This window comes from Callorhinus ursinus, unplaced genomic scaffold (genome assembly GCF_003265705.2).
Source record: "Callorhinus ursinus isolate GAN/ISIS: 27379988/994484 unplaced genomic scaffold, GSC_fseal_2.0 scaffold5, whole genome shotgun sequence".
Classification (NCBI taxonomy): Eukaryota; Metazoa; Chordata; class Mammalia; order Carnivora; family Otariidae; genus Callorhinus; species Callorhinus ursinus.
In genome coordinates, this window is record NW_027397067.1 from 74,371,381 (window position 1) to 74,399,082 (window position 27,702).

The 27,702-nt window shown below is 54.2% G+C and overlaps 1 protein-coding gene across 2 annotated transcripts in view; it reads right to left on the reverse strand.

The window, feature by feature from the left end:
• The window catches only part of NDRG1 (N-myc downstream regulated 1), a 53,121-nt gene extending 27,769 nt beyond the window's left edge, over nucleotides 1-25,352 (reverse strand). Inside the window, exons 1-3 of one of the 2 annotated variants that reach the window (XM_025871160.2) lie at nucleotides 25,195-25,352; nucleotides 12,667-12,747; nucleotides 10,039-10,074 (exon numbers count right to left, since the gene is read on the reverse strand). In XM_025871160.2, the coding sequence (XP_025726945.1) occupies nucleotides 10,039-10,074; nucleotides 12,667-12,729 (99 nt within the window). In that variant the 5' untranslated portion in view covers nucleotides 12,730-12,747; nucleotides 25,195-25,352. The remainder of the gene's footprint in view (nucleotides 1-10,038; nucleotides 10,075-12,666; nucleotides 12,748-25,194) is intronic. The other variant, XM_025871161.2, reaches the window with a different exon arrangement.
• Between the last annotated feature and the right edge of the window lie 2,350 nt (nucleotides 25,353-27,702).

A 27,702-nucleotide genomic window follows, 5' to 3' on the forward strand; every position in this document is an offset into this window, starting at 1 on the left:
CTCCCCATCCCAAGCAAGCGATGCAGGGGCTTCCAGCCCTCACTCTGAAGACCCCCGGAAGCAAGCAAGTGGGATGCTGGGTACCGGGGGCGGGGGGGCCTTTCCAGGCTGCCATCGTACCTGTGAAATGAGGGGAACCCTGGAACCTCATAGGGTGTGTGATGCGGACGGGCCCACACAGGCCACGGCATGGAGGCGACCCCTGCTCCCTGTCAGTCCCAGGCCTACCCCCATCACCAGGGTCCTCCTGAGCCACCTGCCTCATCACCCAATGAAGGGAGTCCCCTGAACACAGAGCCCACCATCTCTCTTCCCCTCGATGCCCAACACTCCGCTCTTGCCTATACAAACACTGGAAAAATCCACAGACGATGGAGTAACAGCCTGGCCCCCAGTGGGGGCCACGGTCATCTGCTGGGCCTGGCCCTGGCCCTGAAGCCAACTGGGAACAATGGCTCATTGAGAGGGTCACATTCTCCATTGTCTCCCCAGCTGACCCACATGGCGCCCTCTAAAAATAGGCCAGGCCAGCCAGCCTGGGGTCATCAGGGTTCAAATCCAAGCTCTGCCCTTCCCCAACCCCTCTGAGCCCTGGGTCCCTGTCTGGAAGACAGGAGTGAGCCACCTCCCCCCAGGATCCTCAGGAGAGGAGGTCACCTTGTGGTCTGAAACACTGCCAGGAGGAAAGGGGGTCCTTGGCACACGGTAGCAGAGGGTTTTAATGCAGTGCTTGGGAACCACCTTGGTGGCAGATATGGGACGCCCAGCCTTGGCTGGCACCAAAGATGTCCCCGGCAGCCCCCAGGGGTAGGGATGCGTGGCTGATGTTGACTCATCTCTGTGAGGGCCTTAAAATTATATAGCCCTGGAACCAGAATTAAACATGTCCGAGAAGGGAGGGGCAGACCTGCCCTGCTTACAGTTCTGTCCCCAGGCCTAGCACACAGTCAGCACTTACAGTAGGTGCTCTGGAACTGTTGAATAAAGACCTGAGACTAAATGATCCTTCTCTAGAAAGTCCACTAACTATTCTGCATTCAGGCTCCCCTGTGCCCCTTAATTGGCTCTGAGCTTCTTGGTGAGCTCCCTCTCGCCCAACTCCAGGACTGGCATGAAATCTCCCAGGATGGGTGCAAAACCTCCCAGCACTGCACGGGCCCCACTGAGCGCGAAGGCTTCACCCTCGAGAGGAGCCACACAAGTGTGGCCGTGGCCGGCCGCCTCACCACTAGCCCGGACCACAGCCCAGCCAGGAGCATTCGCCGTGGTTCACCTTGTTTGGAAGGATAAGGCATCCGGTCTCAGAAAGCGGAAGCGACACAGTGAAGGGGCTCAGGCATGGGTCTGGGGGAACTTAGGTGAGGGATAAGATTTGCGAGGCACGGGGCACCCAACCGCCATGGCCACAGGCAAGCCTGTCTATCCCATTTCACAGATGAAGACATTGAGGCGGCTTCCCCAAGGTCACACAGCTTGTAGAAGAACCAGGATCAGAACCCGGGTCTTCTGGGGCCTCACGCTGGTGCTGGCCCCCAGCTGCCCGCCTCTGATGTCTGTGCCCACGAGCCCACACAGGCAGGAGGAGGAGAAAAGCCAAGTGTCACATTCCTGGTGCGAGTCCCATCCCTTAAGACACAGATGCATGCACGCGTACACACACGTGTGATGTACACATGCACGCATGCATATGCACACACGTGCGCACACACGCACATTGTGCGTGCATACACACATACACATGCATATGCACACGTGTGCACACTCACGCACACACATTTGCGTGCACATGCACGCGCACACACACACCCACACGCACGATTCTAAGCTAGCCCTCCCTGGTACTCTCTCCCCACTGGCCAAAACCAAGACTGCACCTGAGATTGGATGGGGAATTAAAACACAAACACATGCCTTTGTCTTCTTCAGACCCAAAGGAACTTTCTGTCCTTCTGTCTCCATGGGGATGGATCACCATGCAGTATCCTGTAGGGAGGGACCGACCTCACATCCCCCACATTCTCCCAAAGAGAGGGCACCAAGTACCCCAGTGCACTTCGTGTCCGCTTGCCTGAAAGAGGGCATCCCCTGTCCTGGGACTCGTCAAATGTCCTCTCCTTTGCTACGACGGTGGCTGGAAACACACACACACACACACACACACAATTCCTCCACCACCCAGCTCTCCAGTCCCAGCCCTTCCCCAGTTCAGAACCAGATCTCTGAAGTCCCTGCACACAGGGGTCTGATCCAGCCAGAGGCATGCAACAGAGAAATACCCAGCTTTTCTTCTCGCCTCCTCTGGAAAAGCCTAGAACGCCACTCTCTGAAGGTGTAGAGGTGGCGGCAATGTGACGGCAGTAATCATCAAGTCAGCCCTCCTACTGGACTCCGGCCCTGACCCGAGCATTTATTTACAAGTGTTCTCTCATCGAATGCACACAGCTCCACCGGGCAACAACTGTCCCCTTTTACAGAAGAGGAGACAGGCCAAGAGAGGGCAAGTAATCTACCGGAGGTCACACAGCTGGAACGGGACCCGAGGCAGTCCAAGTCCGAAGCCTTGGACTCTGTGTGCTCTCTGACATCTGTTATACTCGCTGTGCCAGATGGTACATGAATCGAAGAAACCTTTACCCACACAGAGCGTGCCCAGTGACTCTCTGAGTCAGCCCCCCACTGCTGTGACTGTGGATGGCTTTCTGTCTCCCCAGCCTCTCCAGGGACCCACCATCCAGACACATGCCAGGGTCCTCTGCATGTGGACTAGAGGAATGCACACTGTGGTACGGCTGACAGGTGCCCAACTGGGAAGGGCCTCGGCACCAACGTCACAGCACCAGGCTGGCCCCTTCGCTGCACGCCACTTCTTTTATCTGTAGCACCCACCACGGGCCGAAGATCTGTTTGATCACCACCTCCCACCTGCCAGCCAATTCCCAGAGAGAGAGGCTGGCTCTGCCAGAGACAAGGTCTGGCCCCAAAAGGGCACCAAGATTCACAGATTCCACACCACCTGTAAGAATGGCACCTATCCTACCCCCACTGTCCACAGGGCTTGCAAGATGCCAGGTGGTGAAAACAGGAATACCACTAAGTATTCCGTTAAGGTTTCATGTCGGCTGCCCAGCCTGGCTTCAGAGCTTCATAAACTATGGCTGACTGTGTGGGTTGGCCTCTCAAACGTGTTATTCCCTCCTTTATGACCGAATTCCCAGCAATGTGCCTGATAAAATTCTCCCCTCCCCCATCCCCCTTATAGCCAAGGGGGGGTGCGGTCCAGAGACTCATTTCTGGCTCATGAGATGTCAGCAGAACTTGCTGGAGTTTTGAAGAGAGTTTTGTTTTTTTTTTTAAGGTTCAAAATTGGCCTTCTGTTTTTTTTTCCTTTCACCCTTCTGCCTGCTTCCTCCCTGGAATATGAAAGAGATGCTTGGAGGTGCGGCAGCCATCTTAGGAGCATGAGAACAAAACCTACGTGCTCGAGAAGACAGAGCAGGAAGCTGGAAAGAGTCTGGGACTGGGTGACATTCATAGGTCTTCCAATTCAGTAGAATAGCCAACATTTCTGTTGTCTGTTGAGGGATGTTAATCCTAATGATACATTCACCATGTGCCCTGGGCCAAGTTACCACACTAGTCTGGGAGTCCCTTCAGCTGTCAGCTGTGGGCAGTAAGAAGTCCATCTGCTCATGGGGCTGCTCCCAAGACTAAAACTGCCGTATGCACTGGGAAGTGTTCTGCAAATGGCAGCATTTGGCTCCATGCTGGTTGTTATGGATGCTTATCCCAGAGATAATCAGTGTGAAGCCACAAGAGGGTCCCAATGGCTTAAGTCAACTGGTTGAGTGATCCAGGGGAGCTCTGAGACCAGCTGCTGCCACCTCCCTTCATAATCCCCTCCTTCCCAGCAAGCCCCGGGGAGACACGGAATGATCTGGACTCTAAGGGATGACACACTTAGGCAGACGCTAAGTCAGCTGGTGCACTGGGCTGCCCCTCCCAGCAGTCTAGCAAGCCTCGGTTAAGGCACGGCCAAGGGCGGAGGGCACTCTATGGAACAGGCAAAGAAAACTGATTTGGGCTAGTCAGTTGTTGAGGCAAGAAAGACAAATCATGACAACAGAGGCTCAGGAGGAAATGGCAAGGGATTGCCCCTCCACCATCTTTTTGTAAATTAACACCCCTCCCCCCACCCCCAAATCCTCCTGGTTCATTTCCAGTGCCCACAGTGGGGAAGGGATAGGCCTGGCTAGGCCACTGACCTCCTTTCCATTATGTAAGAAGCAGGTAAAGAGTGAAGGATGCTGGGAAGGGGCGTGTGTGTGCAAGAAACAGATTATCTGCATATAAGGACAGTTGTCTGTTTACTGAGCTAACACTGTAACAGCCATTTCACAGACGGAAAAAGCCAGCATCTGTGCACCCCAGCATACGCACCTGCAGGTAGCAGAGGCAAGATTCAGGACAAGCCCTTGGGACCCCCGTGTCCTGATTGCCGGCCGAGCCCCAGGTTACAGGAGGCACACTGGGCCCCCTCGAAGATACAACCTCAAGGAGGCCCAGCTGAACCTGGGGCTGCTCCCATTTCTCCAGTTTCTTTAACGCTGTCATCACATCAGGGAAAAGAAAAGCTACAGAGTCAGGAAACCAGCTGGTGTGGGCAGACGGGCGTCAGCCTGGGAATACAGAGTGAAGCTGGAGCCCACACCAAAGACCACAATTCTCCAAGGAAGAGAGAATTAGGAGGGAAGTCTTTGTCGGATCAGAGAAAAGAGAAGGAGGAGCGCCGGCCACCCATCCACCCATGGAGCAGAAGAGGGAGGCTTGTGTGCTGCTTCCCATGCTGTGTTTATCACATTCACAACACCCTCAGGGGTGGTGATACTCCCCCAGATTACAGATTAGAAGACTAAGCCCCTGGGAGGTCGGGCCACCGGCCAAGAACACACAGCTAGAAAAGACAGAGCTGATCAAAACCCACTTCTGTCTGCTGCACCCACCCTGTGACGCCAAGACACGGGTGTCTACACTTGGTGAGCCTGACAGCCTGGGCTGGACAGACCTGGGGAGAGCCAAGCCCCACCCTGGGGGCGCTGGGTGGGCGAGGCGTCCCTCTCCCACGCTCCCCCCCGCGCCTGCCCCCAGGAGGGCACTCCCAGGAAACTCACAGAGGAGAGAAGAGGCAAGCCTCATTTCTCGGTGACCCAGATGAGCGCTTCTGCCATCTGTCACTCGGGCTTGGCTCTAAGCCCCTGTGGCCTGGCTGGGAGGTGGGGCTGGGGGAAGGCAGGGATGGGAAATGGTGGGTCAAGGATTTCCAAGCCTCTGGGTTCTGCCCACCTTCAGTCAGGGAGCATGAAAACAAGAAGCAACTGTGTGGAAAGAAAGAAATTAGTAAAAGGTCACTGTTTCCATTTTCCCTAGAAGCTGATCTGCTACCAAGAAAAGGGGAAAAATTCACCTCTCCCCACACCCTCACCCTCCGCCAGGCTCAGACTGGGCTTCAGAGTGGGAGCCAGACCCCAGGAGACGCTGCCCACCACCTCCTGTGCCCCAGCCCCCGCCACCCCGCACCCGGAGGCCCAGTGGGTGACATCAGCTCCATGCCCAGGGAGTCCTGGTGAGCACACAGATGCAGATTCCCATGGAAACCAAATCAAATCAAACCATCTGAAAAACTAAAGTTCCAGGTGGAAGGAATTAGAAACAGCAAATCCAACAGGAGAGGCCATTTGGGGCCAGAACAAGTGTCCCACCCTGGGGCCACAGTGAGGGGCAGTGGTCACAACCCTGCCGCCCCTCCCCCCCCCACTGGTTATAGGGACTTTGACTTTGGCTCCAGATGTGGGGACTGGGTCAGGCTTGGTCATCTATCTCGTCACTGAACGACACAGGCCAAATCCCTTAAACCTTCTCTGGGCCTTGTCTCCCCAACTATAAAACAAGGCTGACACTAAGCCCTCTCCTAAAGGGCTGATGTGAGGAGTAAGGACATCACACAGAAGAGGCCAGCACAATTTCTGCGGTACAGCTAATGCCCAGGACGTTAGGTATCACGACCCCCGTGATTATCACGTATCTCAGAGTTACATGGGCCAAAATCGAGGGTTATCCTGAGAGCACCCTTTGGTGAGTTTCTTAACATCTCCAGATTGATTTCTCATCTGCAAAAGAGGGTAACGTTCCCACCCTGGCACAGAAGGCCTGAGACCGTAAGTGGGCGTGCAAATATGCATTCGCTCCCTTCTCCCCTCCCCTCCCCTCAGTGGCCTTCCAGGAAGCCTCCCCACCTGGAGCAGAAAGGGAAGGGCTAGATCATAAAGCATCTGCCAGCTCTGATATTCTTGGATTCTAGGATTCTAGCCAAAGAAAATAAGCTGGAACCCAAAATATTCCTACCTAGCCCACTCGTTAAATTTGCAAACACAACTGCCTAGTTCCTAATGCCAGAACCTTCTCTGCAAAGTCAGATCAAACCGCATCTGTCCTGCAGGCAAGGCACCTCAGCCCAGCAGCCCACCCAGCCCTGTGCTCTGAGGGCCCCAGAGGGTCTCCAGGAAAGACATGCAAAGAAGGGTCCCGAGAGCCCTCACAGAACCTCGTATGCCTGGGTACCAATCGATTTGCCCCAAAATATCACCCAGGCCAAAAACGAACTGCCTAGCCTAAGGTGATGTCAGCCAGGAGGAGATGAGGCCATGATGCCATCCGCTCTGGCAGCTAAGCTCTCTCCTAAGGCAGGCAGCCCTGCGGCTCGGGCAACAGACCTTCTAGCAGCTTCTTACCGCTGAGCTCTGGGCTACGGTGTGTGTTTTGATTCAGGGGGAGGGAAAAAAAAATTGACTACTTTGGGAAAAGAACAAAGAGTCTGCTTGAGTTAGTCAAAATGCTGAAGCACCAAATATTTTTCAAGAAATAACATGGGCTGCTTTGGGACACACACAGTAAGGCTGCTCAGGCTCCTTAAAGTTGACCCCCAAGGAACTGCCGGACCGGGCCCCTGTTTCAGTGAGCAGCAAGGAACACAGGAAAGCAGTTTGTCACGAAGGCACACCCATTCCTGAGTCCTGCACTGACCCACCCTAAGGGGGTTAAACGTTCGCCCACCAAAGTACTGTCCAGATTATCTGCCCAGCCAGGTTGGTCTTTGGCCGGAGTTGCAAAGATACGCTGGCTTCTAGTCCTGATCGGCCCTCAGGCAGAGAAGAATGGTTGGGGTCAGATCACGTTCGGTGGGGCCCCTTCACAGCTGCTGGCCACAGGAAAACCTCAGCTTCCTGATCTGCCACCGAGGGCTGATGGGACAAGTCCCAGAAGAATCAGCAAGAGCGCCTGGGAAGCCCTGGGCCCTGGCCTAGCTCAAAAGAGGCTGATGAAGCCCGCGGCGGGCAAGGAGACACGGTGCCAGAGCCCCGTGTGAATTCTGAGGTCAGGGTGGGCTGGCAAGCCCCTGTGCTGGGGCATGGACACCCTCAGCCACCCTTGACCACGGCTCTGTCCTTCTCCGCCTCTGGCCCTGTGGTCGGTAACTCTTCAGGACACAGAGAGCATCTTCGGAAGGAACATCCTTCAGGTACCCACACGCACTATTTTGGAGACTGCTGGAAATCCGAGGGAAACCTTCATAAACACCATGAGTCAACTAGGTCTAGGAGCCAAATCCCAATGAATATGGTTTTATAGAAAGAGATACCTTTGCAAACAACCTTGACAGAGTATCGTTCAGCACTCAGAATCAGCTCCAATATTGTGATTCACTGGTAAGATCGAGCCTATTTGCTTCTTAGAGATGTCAGCTCACCCTCAGAAGGCTTGGGATCCAAGCCAGAGGGGCCCCTGCATGTGATCTTGCCTTGGCATGGGATGATGGGTCCCTAAGCTTCTCCTGGACACCTGACTGGCTCCATCTATCATTCAAGTCTCCATTCAATGTCACCGCCTCCAACAGCCTTCCCGGACCGCTCAGCCTAAGACAGTGCCCCACCAAGACAGGGGGAGCTGTGGTCCTCAAAGCCCCTCCAGGAGCTGGTTTTGGCATGTTTGATTGTTTTCCCCCCACTTCTAGTGAGGCAGAAGCCATGGTTTCAAACATGCACTCTGGAAACGCACTGGCTGAGGTCCCCCCCCCCCCAACCTACCCCTTTCCGGTCCTGAGACTTCGGGCAAGTGACTCAGCCTCTGTGCTTTGGGCTCTCCCTCTGCACCATGGAGGAAGGGACTGTTGTGAGCACGCCCTGAGCAAAAGATGCAGCGCACTCAAGGGTGATGCTTGCCATGTGTTCAGTGCTCGATAGTGCTGAGCTATCAGTTTGGAATTTTAAGTTCCTGAAAACAAGGATTAACGCCGGTCACGCTCCCCACTGTGTCCCCAGCACCTAAGACAATGCCAGGCACAAAGCAGGCAATTGTGAAAGGTACAAAGGGATGCCCAACCAGAAAAATGCTCCCACCTCACAGGACAGCTCTGGGATTAACTGCGAGGGCCCAGCCCGGCCTGGTGCACGATGTGGTAGGCCTCACCCTATCTCTCCCAGCCCCTCGCCGGAGCTTCCCTTTGTGGTCACCACTGTGCTGATGTCCTGACGGTGCAGCGCCCCGCCCACCCCAGCCTGGGCAACCTTCAAGGCCAGGTGGTAGCCTGGGCTGGCAGATGGGGCCCGAGGTCCTGTTCTCCGCTCCACCAGCTCCCAGTGCCTAGAGATCGGAGCATCTGACAGTGCTTTGCAAACTACCAAGAGTGACACAAACACGAGCAATTATCTTCACAGGAAACAGATAAACGATGCATCCAAGTTTTCTCCAAATCTATAACCAAGGTTTTAAAAATCTACAATAATCGTATGCTCCAACAATTCTCCTCCTGGGGGTATACCCAAAAGAATTGAAAGCAGGGTTCCCGAACAGATATCCGTATGCACACGCTCCCAGCAGCATTACGTATAATCGCCAAAATGTGGAAGCAGCCTAAGTGCCCACTGATAGATGAATGAATGAACAAAATGTGGTCCATACCTCCCATGGAATAGTTTTCAGCCATAGAAGAAAAGGGAATTCTGACACCTGCTACAGCACAGATGAATCCTGAGGACATTACATTAAGTGAAGTAAGCTAATGACAACAAGACAAAACGCTGCACGATACCACTAATATGAGGTGCACAGAGTAGTCAGATTCAGAGACAGAAAGCAGAATGGTGGTGGCCAGGGGCTGTGGGGAGGAAACAGTGGGGAATCTGTGTTTACTGGGGGCAGAGTTTCAGTTTTGCAAGATCAAGCGTTCTGGAGATGGATAGTGGTGATGGTTGCACACATTAGAAATGTACTTAGCACCATTGCAGCATGCACTTAAAATTGGTTAGGAGGGTAAATTTTATGTGTATTTCACCACCAGAAAAAAAAAAAAGGAAAAGAAACTCACAAGAGAGTTAGTAGACAGGGTGTGCTATTGACCCAATACTGCCCAGGACACATCACATCAGGGTCCCTCCAACCCCCCAGCGTGGGACCCATGCCAGCTTTGAGATAATGAGTCCAGGGCTTACAGTTCCTGAGGTTCTGACCCTCCCTTCTACCAAGACCAGCCAGCCTACTCTCCTGAAAACTTGTTCTTAGACAAAGTTCCAGACACACCCCCCTTGCCTGCGCCAACCCTGAGCAGGGATGGAGCGAGGAAACCCAGAGGAGGCTGGCTTCACTTTCCCAAGCAAAGCCAAGAACATCAAGCCTTGCTCGGCTTCCTCCCATCACCAGGTCCCAAGCCCACCCAACTTCTCCCCCATTTCCCTCCCACATATGCCCCACACTTCGGCCTCCCCTGCCTGCCTTCAGAGGGAGTGACGGGCTCTTGCTTCCTTGGAAAGAACTCAAATCAGCTTCTTTCCGGGGAGAAGGAGCTGAGTGGGGAGAACCAGCTGACGCAACTTCCTTCCCTCCCCTTGCCCCTAGTGTCCGAACAACGGATCTTCAACCAACGGAAGAAGAAGGAAAGAGAGAAGGCAGAGCAGGGAAGCGGGGAGGTAAGCCAGTCCCTCTACTTGCCTGGACATCAAACTCTTGCAGGAGGCCACTGATGGTCTGTGGAGAGACAAGAGAGATGGTCAGTTCTGTCCGTTTCCTGGGGGGAAAAATAATGTTGGAACACCCGGGTCTCTCCAAGCGCTGAGTCTAGACCTACCCTCCCTCCTCTGTGAGGCCTCTCCAATTTCTTACAAAGAAAGACTTTTCATCTCAAAGAAAAGCAGTCCAGCAGAAAAGGAGACACATTAGCCAGATTCCTTTTTGACAACAGCCTTGGTGATTAAAAGGATCTGATGGTCTAAGCTGGCCACAAGCTTGAGAGATAGAGGAGTGTAACTGTCTATTAACTAGTTTCCCTGTGTCCACCCATGTGTGACACTTTTAAACCCAAACTTGACTCTGTCACTGTCCTTAAATTTCTTCCACGGCTGCCCCCATCATCAGGGGTCCCAGTCCCCTGGGGAGCAGTGAGAATGTGGCTCTGAGGAGGGACTGCAACATTCCCAAGAGAGGTTGCTGGCATGTTTTCTTTCTGGCCTAGAGATGGGAAGTCCAAAACCCTCTGAAAACGAAGCCCCAGCCAGACCCCATCACCAAGCACCAGGAAAGAAGACAGCTCAGTGGAGCAAAATGCGAAAAGCAGGGGAAGGAAGTACACAGGGAGACCCCTTGGGACAGCCAGGGCTGCAAGACCAGATTGTAACAGATGCCCCGCTGCTGGAGATTAAAATGGCTCCACATACCCTGGGCTGGGTTAAGAACATCAGGGAGTCTGGTGAATTCAGGGAGAAGCCAATGTGGACAATGCCCACTCCGTGTACGTGTGTGTTGTTGGCAGGAGGAGGGAACAGAAAAGCCACTCTGTACAACCCCAACCTTCAAAGTGCTGACAAGAGTGCAAGGGCTATCCGGACTGAGAAGAGACATCGGGAAGAACTTTCCAAAGCAAGGCTAATTAAAAACACTCTGCTGAGTCAGTCTAAGGAACTGGAAGGTTTACTTCCACCGAAACCTTGACATGCCACCTCCAAGTGATAACCTCTTAGATGTTGGCTTCGAAAATAAAGTTTTCCAAAGATACCAGCAGGGTGCCTGAAAAGTATAAATACTGTGTTAAAAATGCAGTTAGCCTTGGACCCAGAGATGCCACTCCTGAGAATTTATCCCAGAGTTGCACCTGCACGTATATGAATGACGTACGTCCAAGGTCCAAATGATGCAAACACCCTGCAGCATTGCTGGGAATAGCAAGAGGCTGGGAAGACCCGCATGTCTACAGACGAGGCACTGGTCAAACAAACTCTGGGGGAGGCCATGAAGCTGGAAGGGGAAAGTGTTCTGTGGACAGTCTTTGGAAAGGTTTCCAAGAGAGTTCACCACATGAGTAAAGCAAAGTTGCTATACCTTTCATATGGCTTTTTAAAGGGGAGCAATGAGACCATGCTGATATATATTTGTATGACCGAGGGTTTGTTTCTTTATTTGCTTTTTAAGACTCTGTCACAGACCCCAAATGGAAGAGGAAATGGATCTGGAGCATGTGCAGTGAACAGTAGGGATCAGCAAACAACGGCCCTTCCCTATTTTTGTAAATAAAGTTTTATTGGGACACAATAAGCCCATTTGCTCACATACTGTCCACGGCCGCTTTCATGCTGTAACGGTAGAGCTGAGTGGTTGCCGCGCAGAGCCTGAGATATTTACTGTCTGGCTCGTTACAGGAAACATTTGCAGACCCCCAAGGCAGGACGGTAACAAGGAGTCTGCAGCTTCCCCTGGGCCTGGCTTCTCATCCTCCTTGTGCCACTGATCTGAATGAACTTGGGTGATTCCGTTCTCATCACAGACCACTGTCTGCATCTGCAAAATGGGGCTAGAGGAGGTGACCTCACACATTCGTAATGAAAAGTCCACAAGATAATGGACCTAAGACACAGCAGCCACATACCCGGTCATAAAAGAACCAAAGGAACAGGCCGTTCACCAAAGGCAGCTCGCCTGGATTTGGCTCCATGCCTCACACTTTATCAACTATGTGATGGAGGACAAATGAACTTCCCGAGACTCCCCTTTCCCTTCTGTAAAATGGGAAGGATCATAGAACCTAGCATCTAGCCAATCACAGTCTCATCCTGTCGGTTAGCCCGAGATAACCATGCAATTCCGCCCAGTGGCAGGCATGCGAGACGGGCTTCGTGCATGTTCGTTATTCTTTTTGAAAGCCTTCAGTTGGCCTTAGCAGAACCACTTTTGAGCCTGAGCCTGAGCCTTGTTATTTTTAAAAAGATGTATCATCACACGCGGTTATATCCTCAGTAAGAAGGAGGAGGTGAAGATAGTTTAGAACGCAACGTCAACTGTGCAATCGTAAAGGCTCTTCCAGCCCAGGAGGGACCGTGCCGGCCCCAGCTGGAGGACACAGGCTGCCGTTTCCAACAGGGAGGCCTCCTTGACATGAAACGTTTGACTACAAGGACAAGGTACCCCTTGTCCTCCTGCAGTCCTGGTCACTAGGAAGCAGCGGACATGTGCAAGTGTGTATGCATGCGTGCGTGCATGCACACACGTGTGTGTTTGTATTATACACCCACGGATGCCCACGTACGAGCGCGCATGTGAGAGGAGGTAGCCAGGAGTGTCTCCACTCACCTCTCCTTTCTCCACCAAAGGCTTCACCTCAGCGAGGTCCACATCCTGCAGCTCCCGAGACATGTCCCTGCTGTCACCTGCCTGCAAAGGAACAAAGCTGTGGGTCAGCACTTCTCGCTGAGAGATGTTGCCCAAAGGAAGCAAATCCGAGGCCAGGGAATAAGCCCCGCTCTGCCCGGCGGCTCGTACCTCCCACACAGCACATGACAGTCGCAGGCCCCCCCAGCCCCCCGCCCCATGCCACTCCGGCATCGGGGGGCGAGAAGGGAGATTTCCTGGAACAGGAAACCAAGGCCCAGGGACACAACTACCTTTCTGATGAAACGGACGGATTAAGATTCAAACCCAGCTCCTCGCATGCAGGGCCCAGGCCCAACGGTCACACCCAGGACGTTTCTCGCGGCATTTTTTGCATTTAAATTATGACTGGCATGCAATATGACATTCGTTTCAGGAGAGTGACTGGATGTTTTCATACATTATGGAATGATCATGACGGCAGCATCGCTGATGCTGCTATCGAAAATGTAGGCAGTTAGCTCTTTGATGTTGGTCTAAGCGGTATTTTGGGGTGTCTCCACAGGCGAGGGCAACAAAAGCAAAAATTAACAACTAGGACTACATCTTGTTGCATTTTAGGAGACCCACATCACTGATCCTGAAGTCAGGCAGCCCCCAGGCTGACAACCAAAAGGGGGTAGAGAGTCACAGGAGGCTCCCCGTATGCAGGCTGGGCACGAGCTTCATCCCCCTTCATCCACGAAGTAGTCCTAACAGGGGGCTGGACCACACAGACACCACCACGCCCACCGGTGTGCAGGGCTCTCTGCTACGTGCTGGCGACGACAGGGCCAGGCCAGGGAATACCTCAAGCTCAAGGGGTCTACGGGACTCGACATTCAGAGGGATTTTGAAAGAAAGAGGGCTTTCAAGGGAGCAGGGGGTGGGCAAGAGGGTGTGCGAGAGCAAGGTCGGGGAGGCAGAGGGTGAGGGGATGGAAGGTCAGAGCAGTGACGGGCAGGCAGGATGGGAGAGTAGGGTTGGTGGGCAGGGGAAGCGGGGTGAGAACAGGATGGGAAGCGGGGCTGGGTGAGCAGAGCGGGCCAGAGAAGGTCCTGCTTGGCTCTAACAGGGGCAGGTGCAAAAGGATCAGGAGGTGACCCCTGCAGAGCTTGGCAGGAGCAGTTCTGGACACAAGTCAGCTCCGCAGGGAGCAAGCTCCGGGCGGTGCCATGTACTGAGCCTACTTCTGGGAACTCTGGAAGCAGGCGTTGTAAGCATTTATTCTTAGGACCTGATAATCAAGCTGGAAGAATGAAGTGCCCACCAACACCAGAGGGAGGCGCGAAGAACCCAGAAGGTGGGTTAAGTGCTGCGGGCAGAGGTGGCAGAAAGTGGCAGAAGGTGGGAGAAGGTGGGAGGAGTACGTGGCAGAGGGGAGTCAGGGGACCCGCAGGTCACAGATGCAGACCTTCGGGATCAGGAAATTTGGAGAAACACAGCCTGACTAAAGCCCTCGCACCGCTACTCTCCAGGGTGGGATCCTGGCCCCGAGTTGCCCGACACTCCAAGAGACAGAAGGGCCAGAGAGCGAAAGCCTGTTGAAAGTCCAGCCCGGGGCTCCTCTGAAGACCCAGATCTTAGAACCCCCGAGAATCCGCATTGTGAAGCACCTCTGAGAGGCCTGCCAGCAACAGAGCCGGGGCCACCCTGAACCCAGCCCCTGTGCCAACACATGGCATTCTGTGGGCAGATCCCCTGGGATGCTCTGGTCTGGGGCCCCGGCATGATTCTCCCCAGTCGACAGCCAGCCCCACAAGAATGCCTTTATGCAGCCTTTGGAGTCTACGCTCGAGAACATTCTGAAAACAAAGTCGGTTTTCTATTTGTGAGCATTCCTGGGTAGCTGCCAGCTCGGAGGCAGGAGGCATGAAAAGCAGAGGTCTGTCGGCCTTGCTAATTCAGCGTGTTCCTGGTCCCGAGACCCTGGCCCGTGGGACACCTCGCCTACACAGCCTAAGGAGCCTTCCAGAAGCCCAGGGCTCTGGCAACGCCACCCTTCATGCTGAGTGTAAGGGCTTCCCATTCCAGGGGCTCCTACAGGCAGGGCAGCCCCACCTGTGGACTCCCCAGGACAGGGAGCCTGCCTGTCTTGTTCCCACCGCTGGACCACAACTCGCTTGCTGAATACGTAACAGGTTTGATGCAGCTTAATAGCAATGTTTGTGTTTAAATTCACTATTAAATCATCACTACACCACAAGAGTGAAAGGACTTTAAACAAGTCTACATGTACACAGACTCAAGTGCGCACCGGAGTTCAGCCCAGTGTGGTTCGTGGCTTCCCGATGCCGGGATCACATCAGAATCTCAGCCTCCACCAGCTCCCTCATTGGCCTTCAGAACAAAGAGACTGATCTCAGCCTTCACGGGTTCCTAAACGTGCTCCTGGGGAAGCCTCTGCCCCACCCCTCCTTGTCAGTCCTACAACTCAGCTTCCCAGCCCACACGAGGCAGCAGGTCGAAAACTGGCCGGTCTCTCTTAAATATCAAATACTTGAGAATCACTGCTTTTTTTGGAGTCCTTGGGGGCCATGGGAGGCTCAGGATGAGGCCACCAAGAACCAACACAGTGATTCTCCAGACAAATGGGTGATTCTGTCCCCCAGAGGACATGTAGCAATGTCTGGAGATGTTTTCGATGGTCATGACTGGGAGACGCTGCTGGTATCTCGTGGCTGGGGGTCAGGCACACTGCTCATCATCCTACATGCACAGGACGGCCCCTGCAGCACAATTATCTGGCCTCAGCTGTTAATAGCACCTAGGCTGAGACACCCTGGTCTAGACCAAGAAACATCCATAAGGGCTCTGGGGACTCTGAGATCTGCAGGGAGATTTGGATAAAGCAGAGGAAGCTTCTGTACTATGTGTCCCCGGGGAGAGTGGAGTTGCTGTGGATCCAGGGCGGCGTGGAAGTGGCTAGTAACTGCAAACTTTTCAGGGCACCTCCATGTGGGTCACTGCCCTGCACTAACCAAGGCCGCCCAAACCTGGGCTGCCGAGGTGCTCCCTGCACCTTGAGCACCCCCAATGCCCCAGACCGCTGGTGCTCAGCCTGCCAGGGGCAGGAAGACAGCTGATTGCTTCCAACCCAATTCTGCTGACTTGGGCCAGCCCAGGGCCAGCCCTCGCCCTGTTCTCCTTTGCTTGAATCAGAAAACCTTGCATACTTTTATTTTAGAACCTGTTTGTCTAAAAGAAATCTAATAAGGAAGCTCAGTATAGAAAAACAGATTTACGGGGAAAAAAAAATAAAAAAGCTGGCGTGCTTTGGGTGACGCCAGGGAAAGGGCCCGGCAGCTCCCAGCAGCCCCCACCATGGGCCCCTACCACCCCATGCCTCCATGCCCACCCTCAAACACCTTCTGAGTCCCAGGATAGCAGGCTTTGAAACAGTGATTCATTCAGAGACTACTTCCTGTACTAGGTTCTCGTGAGCCCAGCACCAAGCGAAGTGTGACAGTTCTCGTAACAGTTTTGCCAACAAGGCCCTACTATGTGACAAGTCCGGGGCACGATCATGGACAGACAGAGCTTTGGCCTACCGAGCTCGCAGTCCTGCACACCCACTAGGCCATCGTGGCTGCCCGTCTCCCCACGAGGCCATGCTCTCCTGGACTCACAGGGTCCCACACACACCCCCCAACCACCGCCACCACCACCATCATTTTGCCAAGGAGGAGGCTGCAGCCCCAGGGCTGGAGGGACAGGCCTGAAATGGCACAGAGCCAGCCGCAGATGAAGTGGCCAGGATGGAGAGGCCTCTGATGCTCACAATTACTGCTTCACCACACTTTCCTTAAAAAGTTTTTTTCTACGGGTTTCAAATCCATAGCAACAAGGCCCTATGGCCCATTTCAAGGAAGCAGGCAATTTCCTTAGCCAGGAGGGAGGCATGGGTGGGGGGTGACCTGGTTTGGCGTGCTCTGGTTAGTGCCCCTGCCCCCCCCCCGACCAGGCACCACTTGCCACACAGGGCCCACACTCAGGGGGTCACTCCTTTCCGGCTACCCGAGGTCCCACTTGGCTCAGCAGGTTCTCTCCCTGGGCTTGAGACCGAATGCTGAATGCCCACCCCTGCCCCTCTCCGCCACCTCCTGGAAAGTCCCAATGCAGAACATCAGATCACAAAAGGGCCAAGGTGACCTTTTAGTGGACACAGTGATAGGGCAAGGACACACAGGGCACAGTAGGTGGGAGCCCAGGTGTCCGACCTCCAGCCCTCTGGGCCCACCTGGCATGACGATGGGTGTGCCGTATCTGCCCACCATGTCTCCAAGAAGCACAGACAGAAGTTCCTCTAGACACGCAATCAGTCAGAGTTAAGGCCCCAATCAGGGCTGAAAACCGGGCTCTGGGTCACCACACCAGCTACCAGACCAGTTCACAGCACCACCTCCTCCTCTCCCACCAGCTCTCCCCAGAAGGAATTTTGAGGAAACCCATGGCAGAAACATGGATGGTCACCAGGAGCTGGGGGAAGACTTGGGGGTCAGACCTGAGCATCAACATTTATTAGCTCTGCAATCCCTACCAAGTTCTCTAGCCTCGTAGCCTTAGTTTGCTCATCTGTGAAATGGGTACAACTCCTGCTCCCAGCAAGCAGCGTGGCTTAAAGACTGGAACACAGAATCTGGCACAGTCCCCCTGCCTTAGCCACTAGGGATACATCCCAAGACGCCCAGCGGATGCCTGGAACCGAGATAGTACCAAACACTACACACAGCCATTTTTTCCTATATACACATACCTGGGATAAAGGCACAGTGAGAGATGAACAACAATAACTCATAATAAACTAGAGCAATTCTAACAATATACTGTAACAAAAGCTATGTGACTGTGGTCCCCTCTTCTCTCAAAGTATCCTACTGTGCTGTGCTCACCCTGCTTGGCAGGATGGGAAGTGACATGCCCATGTGACCAGATGGACCGAGCGAAACGATGCAGGCATGTGTCATGGCAGTAGGCTACTGTCAACCTTCTGACGACATGTCAGAGGGAAGGTCATCTGCTTGTGGACCTTAGTTGATCGTGGGGAGCTGAAACTGTGGCTAAGGGGGTAGCTGCTTAAGAAATCAGTGCATTTTCCTTTCCTGGTGGCCTCAGAGACCTAGGGACATCTGTGAGGACAACAGCCTGTGTTTTATATGCCATGAGTCCCAGAGTCCGCCCAGCAAGGAAGGGGGAGGTCACAGAAGTTGAGCAAGTGCCACGTGGCTTTCCAGCAATCAGACCCAATGCACCATCATGGGGGTCTTCCTTGCATTAGCAACGTCAGTCAATGAGTAACGAAGGCCTGAGGGGAGCTGGGCAAATACCTTTCCAGTTCAGTAGACCCAGGAGACAGTCAGCAATTAGTTGGACCTCCTGGGTTCCTCGGGAAGCCAAGACTGGCATTTGCCCAGAGAAGGGAAGACCATGACCCTGAGGATCTGGGAGGGCAGTGGGCAGAGGTATGTTAGGCAATACGGGGCCCCCGGAAAATTGTTAACCAGTCACGGGGACCAGGAAGGGACACTCAGAGCCTGTCACTCTCAAAAGCCCTGATGGAGCAGCAGCCCTGGCCGAGGAGTCAGGGTATGGAAAGCCTGCCGCTCTGCTGCCACAGGACTTTGACTGAGCCATTCACCCCCTCCCTGGGGGCCTCGGCTTCCCCACCTGCAAGATAGGCTGCACGCGCGCTACGGACATCACAAGGTCAATGAGAAACTTGGGGCCGAGGGGAGCCCAGGTGGGAACGTGATATACCCAAAGACAAAAGGGTCCTGCCCATCTCCATCCTGCCTGGATCCGCCCAGCCCAGCACAAGTGGTCACGGACAAGAGCACCAGAACGACGTCTTCGGTGTTCACTGGACTCCGAATTCCATTACTTCCTCTGAGCTTCTCAGGACCCAGAGGCAGGCACCACCGTGATCACCATGTGACAGATAGGGCAACTGGAGCACGGAGCAGTGAAGAAATGTGCCCCAAGTCACCAAAGCATCAAGCGAGCCCAGGTTCAAGCAACCTTAAAGGAGAAAGTTGACCGTGACATCAGCTGGGTCTACATATACACACATGCTGTGTGCCTACCCGCCGTCCAGGTGGGACGTTCTAAGGATGAGCCACCTGTGACCGGGAGCCTTAGCTGAGGGAGTCCTGTGCTTCTCCTCCACCTTGCACAGTCCCACAGGGCCGCCAGGAGTTAGGCCCAGGCTCTGGACAGAGTCCGCATCCTAGACTCTCCCACTCTCCCTCATAATGCCCAGAAAGGCTTTGTTTTTAGCTCTCCCACAAAGCGCCTTCCTTCCTTTTTAAGTAGGCTCCACGCCCAGTAAGGCACCCAATGTAGGCCTGGAACTCATCACCCTGAGATCAAGACCGGAGCCGAGATCAAGAGTCAGACACTTAACTGAGCCACCCAAGCACCCCAAGGTGCCTTCCTGATACAGCAGTTTCGATACTTTGAAAAAGTCTTCCCTGCCTTGTTCTGTTTGCTCCTCACGGAGGTCCCTGGCAGAAGGTGAGTATTATCACCCCAGCTTACAGATGGGTAACCTGAGGCTCAAAAGCAAAGGCCCACATGACTTCCAAAAGGCCGAGACCCACTCCTTCAACATGGGTACAAGTGTGGCGAGCAGGGGCGGGCACATGGCAGCCTCCTGGTTGCCTTCAGGAAAGCAGAGGAAGAGGCAGACCAGGAGGCATTGTTGACAAGCTTGCATCGATTGTGATTGTCAGCAACTGGCCCAGATTTTGTCCCCTCCATAACACGCCCGGTTTCAAAGCCACATGAAAGTGGTGTTCTTTCCAGCACACTGGGCTCTTTATAGAACAGAATGGAAAAGGGGGGAGCACAGGGGTGGAAATCAATGTGTGCCGCCACTGTTTTGGCATAGCATCTTCCCCGGATACTGCAATCCCCGAAGGTTCCGGAACAGCCCCATGTCTGCATGAACCTCAAGGAAAGCAGACTTGGGGTATGCCCTGGATACCCCGGGCTTACTGTGGATAAATGCTTTGTTTTCTCTTTTGCCAAGGCGATTGTGATGTCAAGCTACAAGGCACTTCATGGGTTCTCTTGCTGTCTTCTAGACCTTTTGAAACTCAAGGCTCTGGGGAGGGTGAAGAGGTTGGTGGTCTTAACTCTCCATGTTTTTCTTATGTAATCAGACAATATGGAAGATCCCACTGGTCCTTCAAGAAAGTTCCCCAGTTTAGGGGAATGGAAGTCAAGAACAGGGCTCTCAAAATCAATAAAATGGTACAAATACCATGCAGAGGGGACAACCAGACTAGAAATTCCTGGAAGGCCCCCTTCCTGCTTTGCATGGAGCCTGAACCTCAGCAGCATTCAAGGAATTGCTTGATGCCAGAAGAATGAAAAAGGAAATCTTCCAAAAGAAGGCAAACCTTGGCTACATTCATTCTCTGGATACAAGGCCAGAGCTGAAATGGGACCACCTGTGTTAACCAGAACACAGAACTAGCCAGGGGGTCCGGGACACAGAGCAGGAAGAGAGAAGGGTTGCCAATCCATCACCATCCGCATCCTCTCTGCAACACCACCAGGGGATCTTCCTGAAGGTTGTCAGTGGAGTCTTGGCAGCCTGATCCATTTGTTTGGCAGAGAGAAGACTGTCTGAGGGGTCAGGCAGAATAATGGGAAGTCCGAAGGAGGACACTGATGGGTTTCAAGGATCTTTCCGCAAATCTGCAGGACAAGCATGAGCGCTGTCCTGGATGGTCTGTAAAATAATTTGTTGACAGCCCACAAACAGAGCCATGGTTAGCATAGGACATGGAAATAGATTCTTCCTACAAGACCCTTTGTCCCAGAGATGGGATGATTGACACACTGACAGGACCCTTGCCCAAAATGGACTCGCTGTTTCCGCAATCTGGATGGCCTCCCAATCTCTCCTACACAAGATGGCCCAAGTTATTTCCTTCATAAATGGACGATTTCTTCTGACCAACATTAATCGAGTGCCTACTAAGCGCCACGTCCTCAGGTCTACAGGGAAAGGTAAGTGGAGACTCAGCCCAGAATGATCCAAGGAAGGCACCCAACCCCCGCATGCCAGCCTGGAGGGGAAAGCCAGGGAGGGCTTTCCGGAGAGAAGTGGTCAGTTCAGTGCTTGGAAAGGAGAGAGAGGAGGCCAGGGTTCCCAGCTGGGAGTCCTCAGAACTGCATACCTCTGAAGCTCATACCCACATGTGGGTGGGGCCCAGAGAGCTGCATAGAATCTTCTCAAAGCCAAAGGAGCGGAGCTGGGATTGAGATGGGAAACAAGATGGAGCTCTGGTCGCCATCTACCCCTTCGCGCAGAGCTGCACATGTTTGTAAAATTCACACTTGTACTGAGGTTTCCATGGATTTAAGAGAAGAAAAACTATAAAATAAAAGATGAACTCCTCAACAGGCCATTCAAGGTCCCCAGACGCTAACGAGTCTCATCTCCTACCACCTCGGCTGGAGGAACATCGTTGGACTGGAAAAGCACAGACACAGAGCCTGTGCAGAATTTCCCTGAGGGGAGCTCATCTCATCTCTCAGGACATCCACCTCCAACAAGCCTGGGCTGGCGCGGCAGGAGGCCAAAAGGGTATTAGGGAACTCACCTCCGCCTCAGCAGCACACACTGCCTTCCGTCCATCTCTTGTCTCCAAATGGAAGGAGAGAGAACAAGTAGAAAGGCAGGCCTGGGACTAGACTGGGATCAGGCAGGTAGGAAGGGCCGCATGAAATGAATCCAGGAAACCAAGTTCATGCTTCAAAGACAGGTCCAGAAGGGTCTGGGGAGCCCTGAAGGTTGACACTGGAGGGAAAAGGTCCAGGGTGGCCCACCTGGAACAGGACCCCACTCACTTGATTCTACACAAGCAAGTCACCTGCCCTGCCTCAGTTTGCTGACCTGAGAAATGGCAAGAATGTCTCCTATCTCAACTGAATGAGGTGACGAGCTGGCACCACAAGGCACCTTAGCCAGGTAAGAGCTGCTTATGGAGCACCAGGGTGTGGTAACACAGGAGTATGGGATACTCTGGCCTCTCCTCTCCTCTCCCTCCCCACAATCATTCTGGAGCAGATGTCCTCAACTCCCTACCCCCAATCCAGCCTAGGGAGCTCCGAAATGGTGCAGATGCCTGGCCCCTCCCAGACCTACTGGGCCTGTAAAATCTGCATTTCTAACAAGGTTCTCATGACATTTTTATGCAGTCTGCGTAAGCTTAGTTCTTTTGGAATAACTTCAAGAAGCAAAACACAAAGTTCGGCCCCTGCAGGCACTTTCACTGGCATGGGTAAGCTTAGGACAAAAGTCCTGGACACGGACTACCAAGGAAATGCCTTGAAAAATGGAATTTGTGGGAATCATGGACAGCAAACACCTACATGGTGTTCCCATGTGCCAGGCACTGTTCTCTGCTCTTTCCATGATTAATTCAGTTAATAGTTACATGTTCCCATGAGACAGTGTCTGTTATTCCCATTTTACCAGAGAGGAAGCTGAGGCACGGAGCTCCTGATCACATCTCTGGACTTTTCATTCTAGCTTTTTCTGGTCACCCCAACATGCCCTCATGAGAAGGAACAAAGGTTTGGGTGTCTGCCTCTCTGGGTTCAAAGTCTGGCTCTCCCACCTTTAGCCATGTGGCCACGAGAAAGTCTCTTCGGTTCTCTCAGCCTCATTTTTCCCATCTATGCAATGGAGCCAATAAGGATCAGGCAGAGCTCTGGCCAGGATGACAGGGGGAGAGGGGATGCAGCAGCTGACTAGGAGGGAGAGTGTCCTGCCCCTCCCTGCCCCCTCCCGGCCTGAGTCAGGCCTCCTCCCAGAGTCTTAGATGCTGACTCATCATCCTGGCTTCCTCTCCGAGGCACAGGGACTTTGAGTCACGCCTTGGATGGGATTCTCTGGAGTTGGGTCCCAAGGAAGAAGTACAGCTTCAGGCCACCAAAAAAACACAATGCGATCTTTCTTCCCCATCCATGCCAAGACAAGCTCAGGCCAGGACATTTCAGTGAGCCTGGTGGGGAGCCCCCAGCTCTGTTCAGATCTAAGGTCCAACCTGGAGGGGGCAGCCAGAATCCAGTCAACCGCCCTCAGCAGGGCTGCAGCCCTTGCTCACTGGACTAATTCTGCTAAGTTCTCAAGAACACCTGATTGACACTAAATAAATAAAAAATCACCACATTCTGCCTGGAAAGTTTCCTCACCAAGAAACTCACTGAAGACCCAATGTCTGTTTGCCCCTCTCACAGCAGAGGGGCAACAATCAAGACCAAGAACCCCTTTCACCACCTTCAGTCCCAACCAGAGGGACCTGGAGGGCCAAGTTCCAGCTCTGGTTCAGCCTTGGCAAGTCACACCCTGTCTCTGGGCCTCAGTTTCCCTCTGTAAAATGGGAAGACGTTGTATCAGGAACGTGTGTGAATTTTTAATTCCATCCCAAATTATGAGACCAACTGTTAGTAACCCTGGATTTGCTTATTGCTCCAGGAGATCCCCAGAGGGGGAGGGAAGACCCCAACAGGAGCTGGAAGGTCTCCCTGGAAAGCCCAATCAAACACCACCATCCTGAAGGTCAACTCTGCCTGCTCCAGACTCCACCCAAGAGATTACCGGGGAATGAGGTAGAGGGAAGGAGCCATTCAATTCAGCCAATGCATGTATTTGAACTCCTCTCAAGTGCCAGGCCCTGGGCCAGGTACCAGGTTACGGGGCGCGGCAAGGAAAGCCTTCCTTCTCACCTTCTTGTGGGGGACAAGGTCCCACAAAATCACTTCCGGATGACCTCTACCTCCCCCTACCCTGGACCCCGACTCCTGTACCACACCAGCACTTACCCCTTCACCTGCATTTCTCCCCCTGAATGGGAGAGTCCCTTGAAGGCGGGGGCTAGGGTTTGCACTCTCTGTGCCTTGCTTATTTCAATTCACATTTGTGAAAGTCAGTAAAGACTCCCACTTTTCGGTGCAGGAGGCGGGGCTGGTGGGCTTGCCTTTGAACTGCATTTTCATAGCAAGAGCACAGTTTGTTATTTCAACACTTGGTTCATTTGAGGTGGCTGAGAACATTAAGTATGGCTGATGGACATTATGAAGAGAATAAAGCTCTCCTGCGTGGCCAGGGGCTGAACTCCGTTTCAATCTTCAACCTTTTCCCAGTAACTTAAAGGAAGCAAAGGAACTGACCTGCCCGGGACATCTGTGAAGAAGGCCTGAGCCTGAACCTTCCCCAACCAGGATTTCTCTCCCCCACTGCCTGCTAGGCACCTCCCCCTTCCCAGCCACAGAAGGGTGCTGCCCCTGACCCACACGGACATCTGACAGCAGACGGGACAGAAGGGAGAGAGTGGCTGGGAGGGGGTGGGCGGTGAAGGAAAAGATCCACTAAATCCCAGCTTCAGCCACTAAAGTGACAGAGGGGGTGACAGCGCATTTCCCCCAGCCCACCACTCTCCACACGCCCTGCCCTCCCCGCCCCAGGGAGAATCAGAGACCTCCGATCTCCAGGAACAGCAGAGCAATTCCACTGTTCTTCCCCCAGGAGGGCAGGAGAGGCGGGTCCCGGAGGCAGGGAGACGAGCGGGGGAGGTGGGCGGAGGTGAAAATGACGCCACTCGCAGTCCTGGCCAGCGCTGGGACGTCACTTGCCCACACGACCCCTCTGGACCAGGCCACCTCTTCGGGCGCCGCCACAGCGCCAACCCCGGGCCACCTCAGGGGGTGCACCCTGCCCAGCGGCGCTGGCAGACAGTGGCTCCCGCGCATTTGGCACGCACTGTGACACACTCGGACCCTCCCCCGGCAGCACACGCGCGCGCGCGCACGCACACACACACACACACACACACACACACACACACACACACCACCCTGGCTTCGAGGAGGAATCGGCCCCCGCCCCTCAGATGCACATCGGTTCAGGGCTCAGTCTGGGAACCAGACACACCCACGCCCCTTTCTCCAGCCTCAGCACGCCGCTCTCCCCTACCCACCTCCTTTCTACACACGCACGCTCAAACCCTCCTAACCCAGACACCCCACTCCGAGGATACACCCCACCCCGACACACACGCGCGCGCGCGCGCGCACACACACACACACCGCACTCTCCCAGGCCCCCCTCCGGCTCCCACTTCCAGTGCGCTCTCAGGCCTGCGGCGCCAGCTGAGTCTCCGGGGTGGCGTTGGGAAGCGCGACGAAGGTGTTCCTCGGCCGGCTCTCCACCCCTCCCCGAAACCCAAGATCCCACTTTCCCAGCTGGGGAAAGGTGAGCGGGGACCTTTTTTTCCCTCCTCTTCGTTCACCGAAACCCCCCCATTCCAGCGGCGGCCGCGCCCCCAAAGCCCCTCCTTGCGCCCGCGCCGCAGGGTAGCCACGCATTTGCAGCTCTGGGGGTCACAAAGCCGCAGCAGCACCCCCAGGCGATCGAGCCCTCCCCGCCCGGCACGAGGAGGGAGTCGGGCTTACCTAAGGTATAGAGAGGAAGGCAAAAGGAGCCGGAGCTTGGCCGGAGGCGCGGCAGGCAGCGGGCGCGGAAGAGAGCAGCGAGGACGGCCGTGCGCTCTGCAGCCTGAGCTAGGAGCCCGGGGAGGTTTGTTTATGCCCGGGCGGCTGGCGACTTTATAGGCGCCGCGGCCCCGCCCCGCGCTCGCCCCGCCCCGGCCTTCCGGAACCGCACACCGCGGGGACACACCCCTTGCCGCTCCCTCCTCCCGGGCGCGGTTCCCGCTCGCGCCAGTGCGTCGGGCCCCGCCGGGCCGGGGCAGAGCGCGCTGGGCGCCCGCCGGAGCCGCCGCCTGTTGCGCAAGCCCTGGTAGGGGCGCGGCGGGGAGGGGCCTCCGGGCTCCGGCTGCGGTTTGGCTGGGCGGTCGGCTCCCTCGCCCGGAAGGCCAAGGCCTCCGCGTGTGCAGTGGGCGCGTGTGCCCTGCGGATGCGTCTGTGTGCTCGCGCGTGGGCATGTGCGCGCTCGTGCGTGTGCATGTGCCGTGTGTCACTGTGTGACCGAAGGGCCCCATCTCGGTCTCAGAGTTTCTTGAGTCCCGTCACGCCACGCCCTGACATCCCTTGTGGGCGACTCCCTACTTCCTCCAAGTCTCAAGATCTTAGCTCCGGAGCCCCACTGAACTGCCTTCTCGCGGCTGCGTCCTTGGCTTCCCCAGGAGCAACTCCCAGCGATTCTCACTCCATGCCCCTTTCTTGTTGCATCATCTCTCCGCTGAAGTCCTCGCTCCCACTGAATCTTGTCCATCTTGTTCACCCCATCCGCCCGCCCCTCTCCTCCCCAGTTCCAAGCCCACCAGTGCTAGTCCTTTCCCTCACTCCCGAGGCCTTCTCCCCTTCCCCCAGAGCCCTGGCTGGGAGGAGCCTCACGCCTTAGTCTGCAGCCTCCCAGAACTTGTCAGAGCACACTTTCCACACTTAGCTGCCCTTCTCTGCTGCCTTGTTTTTGTTTAAAGATGACCTCCGTGTTCTCAACCCACACTGCGTATTAGAATTCCCAGGGGAACTTTTTTTTTTTTTCTTTTAATAAAGGTGCATACCAGGGCTCCACCCTAGGCCAGTTTTATCAGAACCTCAGGGAGTGCAGAGGAGGAATTGGGGTGTTTTAAAAGCTCTCTAGGTGGTTCAGATGTGCAGCCAGGTGAGAACCACTGCACTGGAGGAACATCATTTTATAAGTAAAGGAAGACCTTGTCACTACCCCCAGGCCCCTGCCAGGACTTGTATCTGCAGGCTCAAGTGCCCTTCCCCCACCCTCCCTCTTCTGGATGATGATAAACCTGTTCCTCCACCAGCCCATGCTTTGCTCAAGGCAAGGGACCTGGCTCTCTGTGCATCCCATTTGCCTCCATAGGCCCTGACATTTACTTACCTGTCATTGCACAAATATTTATTGAGCCACTTCGATGAGCCAGGTTCTGTGCTCAGCCACTGGGAAAAGGACTAAAGAGGCAAAGTCCTTCCCCTCAGGAGCACAGCATGGGAGACTGAGTCTGTTTCCCCATCCACACAAGAAGAAGGCTACACTGAACTCATTCTTTCCATATCTGGATCAAGCACCTACCATGTCCAGGTACTGTCCTAGATACTAACAATATGGTCATAACAAAAAGTTGCTTTATGGGAATCCTGACTTTCCAGAAGACAATGAGTGCAGGGGAGGGAAGGTGCCAGAGGCATGGGGAGGAGAAAAAGAAGAATTGTAACCACAGAGGAGTAGAATTTCAGCGAGCAGCAGAGTACTAAAACCAGGTTGAGAGGAGATGGTTGCAGAGTCCAGATCCGCTTGGAGATGTTGAGGAAGGTGCCACTGGATCCCACACCCCTTCTCCTGTAAGTCCAGAACAGCCAATTTCCCCTTGTGCTGCACCGTGTTGTTTCGTCCACTGAGCACCGGATGAAACCATGTTCTTGTACCCAAGGTGGCCACACTAGAGGAAAGACTGACTTTGGCACAACTCTGGATGCACGCACGTGTGGAAGATGCCCAGCCTCCAGAGCGACCCTGGGAGCAGAGAGCCGCCCACCACACCTCCACATCCCCCAGCCCAGACCAGCTGAGGCAGCAAAAGTGCTTGGAGCCAAATGTGGGTGCAATTGAATTGAGCTGTTTAAATTATTTCTTTTTCTCACTGGTCAGCAACAGAATTAGATTTGCTTAGTAAATGAACATGTGCTGCAAATCCATCATGGGATGAGATTAGAGTTTCTGGACTCATGGCCTCTGGAAATTTCTATTTAGCAACACCTTAGATTTGATCATAGACTATCTTGACTAAAAGGACCATAGGATTCATCTATTCCCAACCTTCTTGCTTGGAATTCATGGGTACTCAGGGTTGAGAGAGACCCAAGAGAAAGCCGGAGTTCTTCTGCTTCCAACACTGGGGATCTGTGGTAGCTTGGGCAGTTACTTCGCCTCTCTGCATATCCGTCTCCCCGACATGCACCAATAGCGAATGGGTAAGTGAGGCC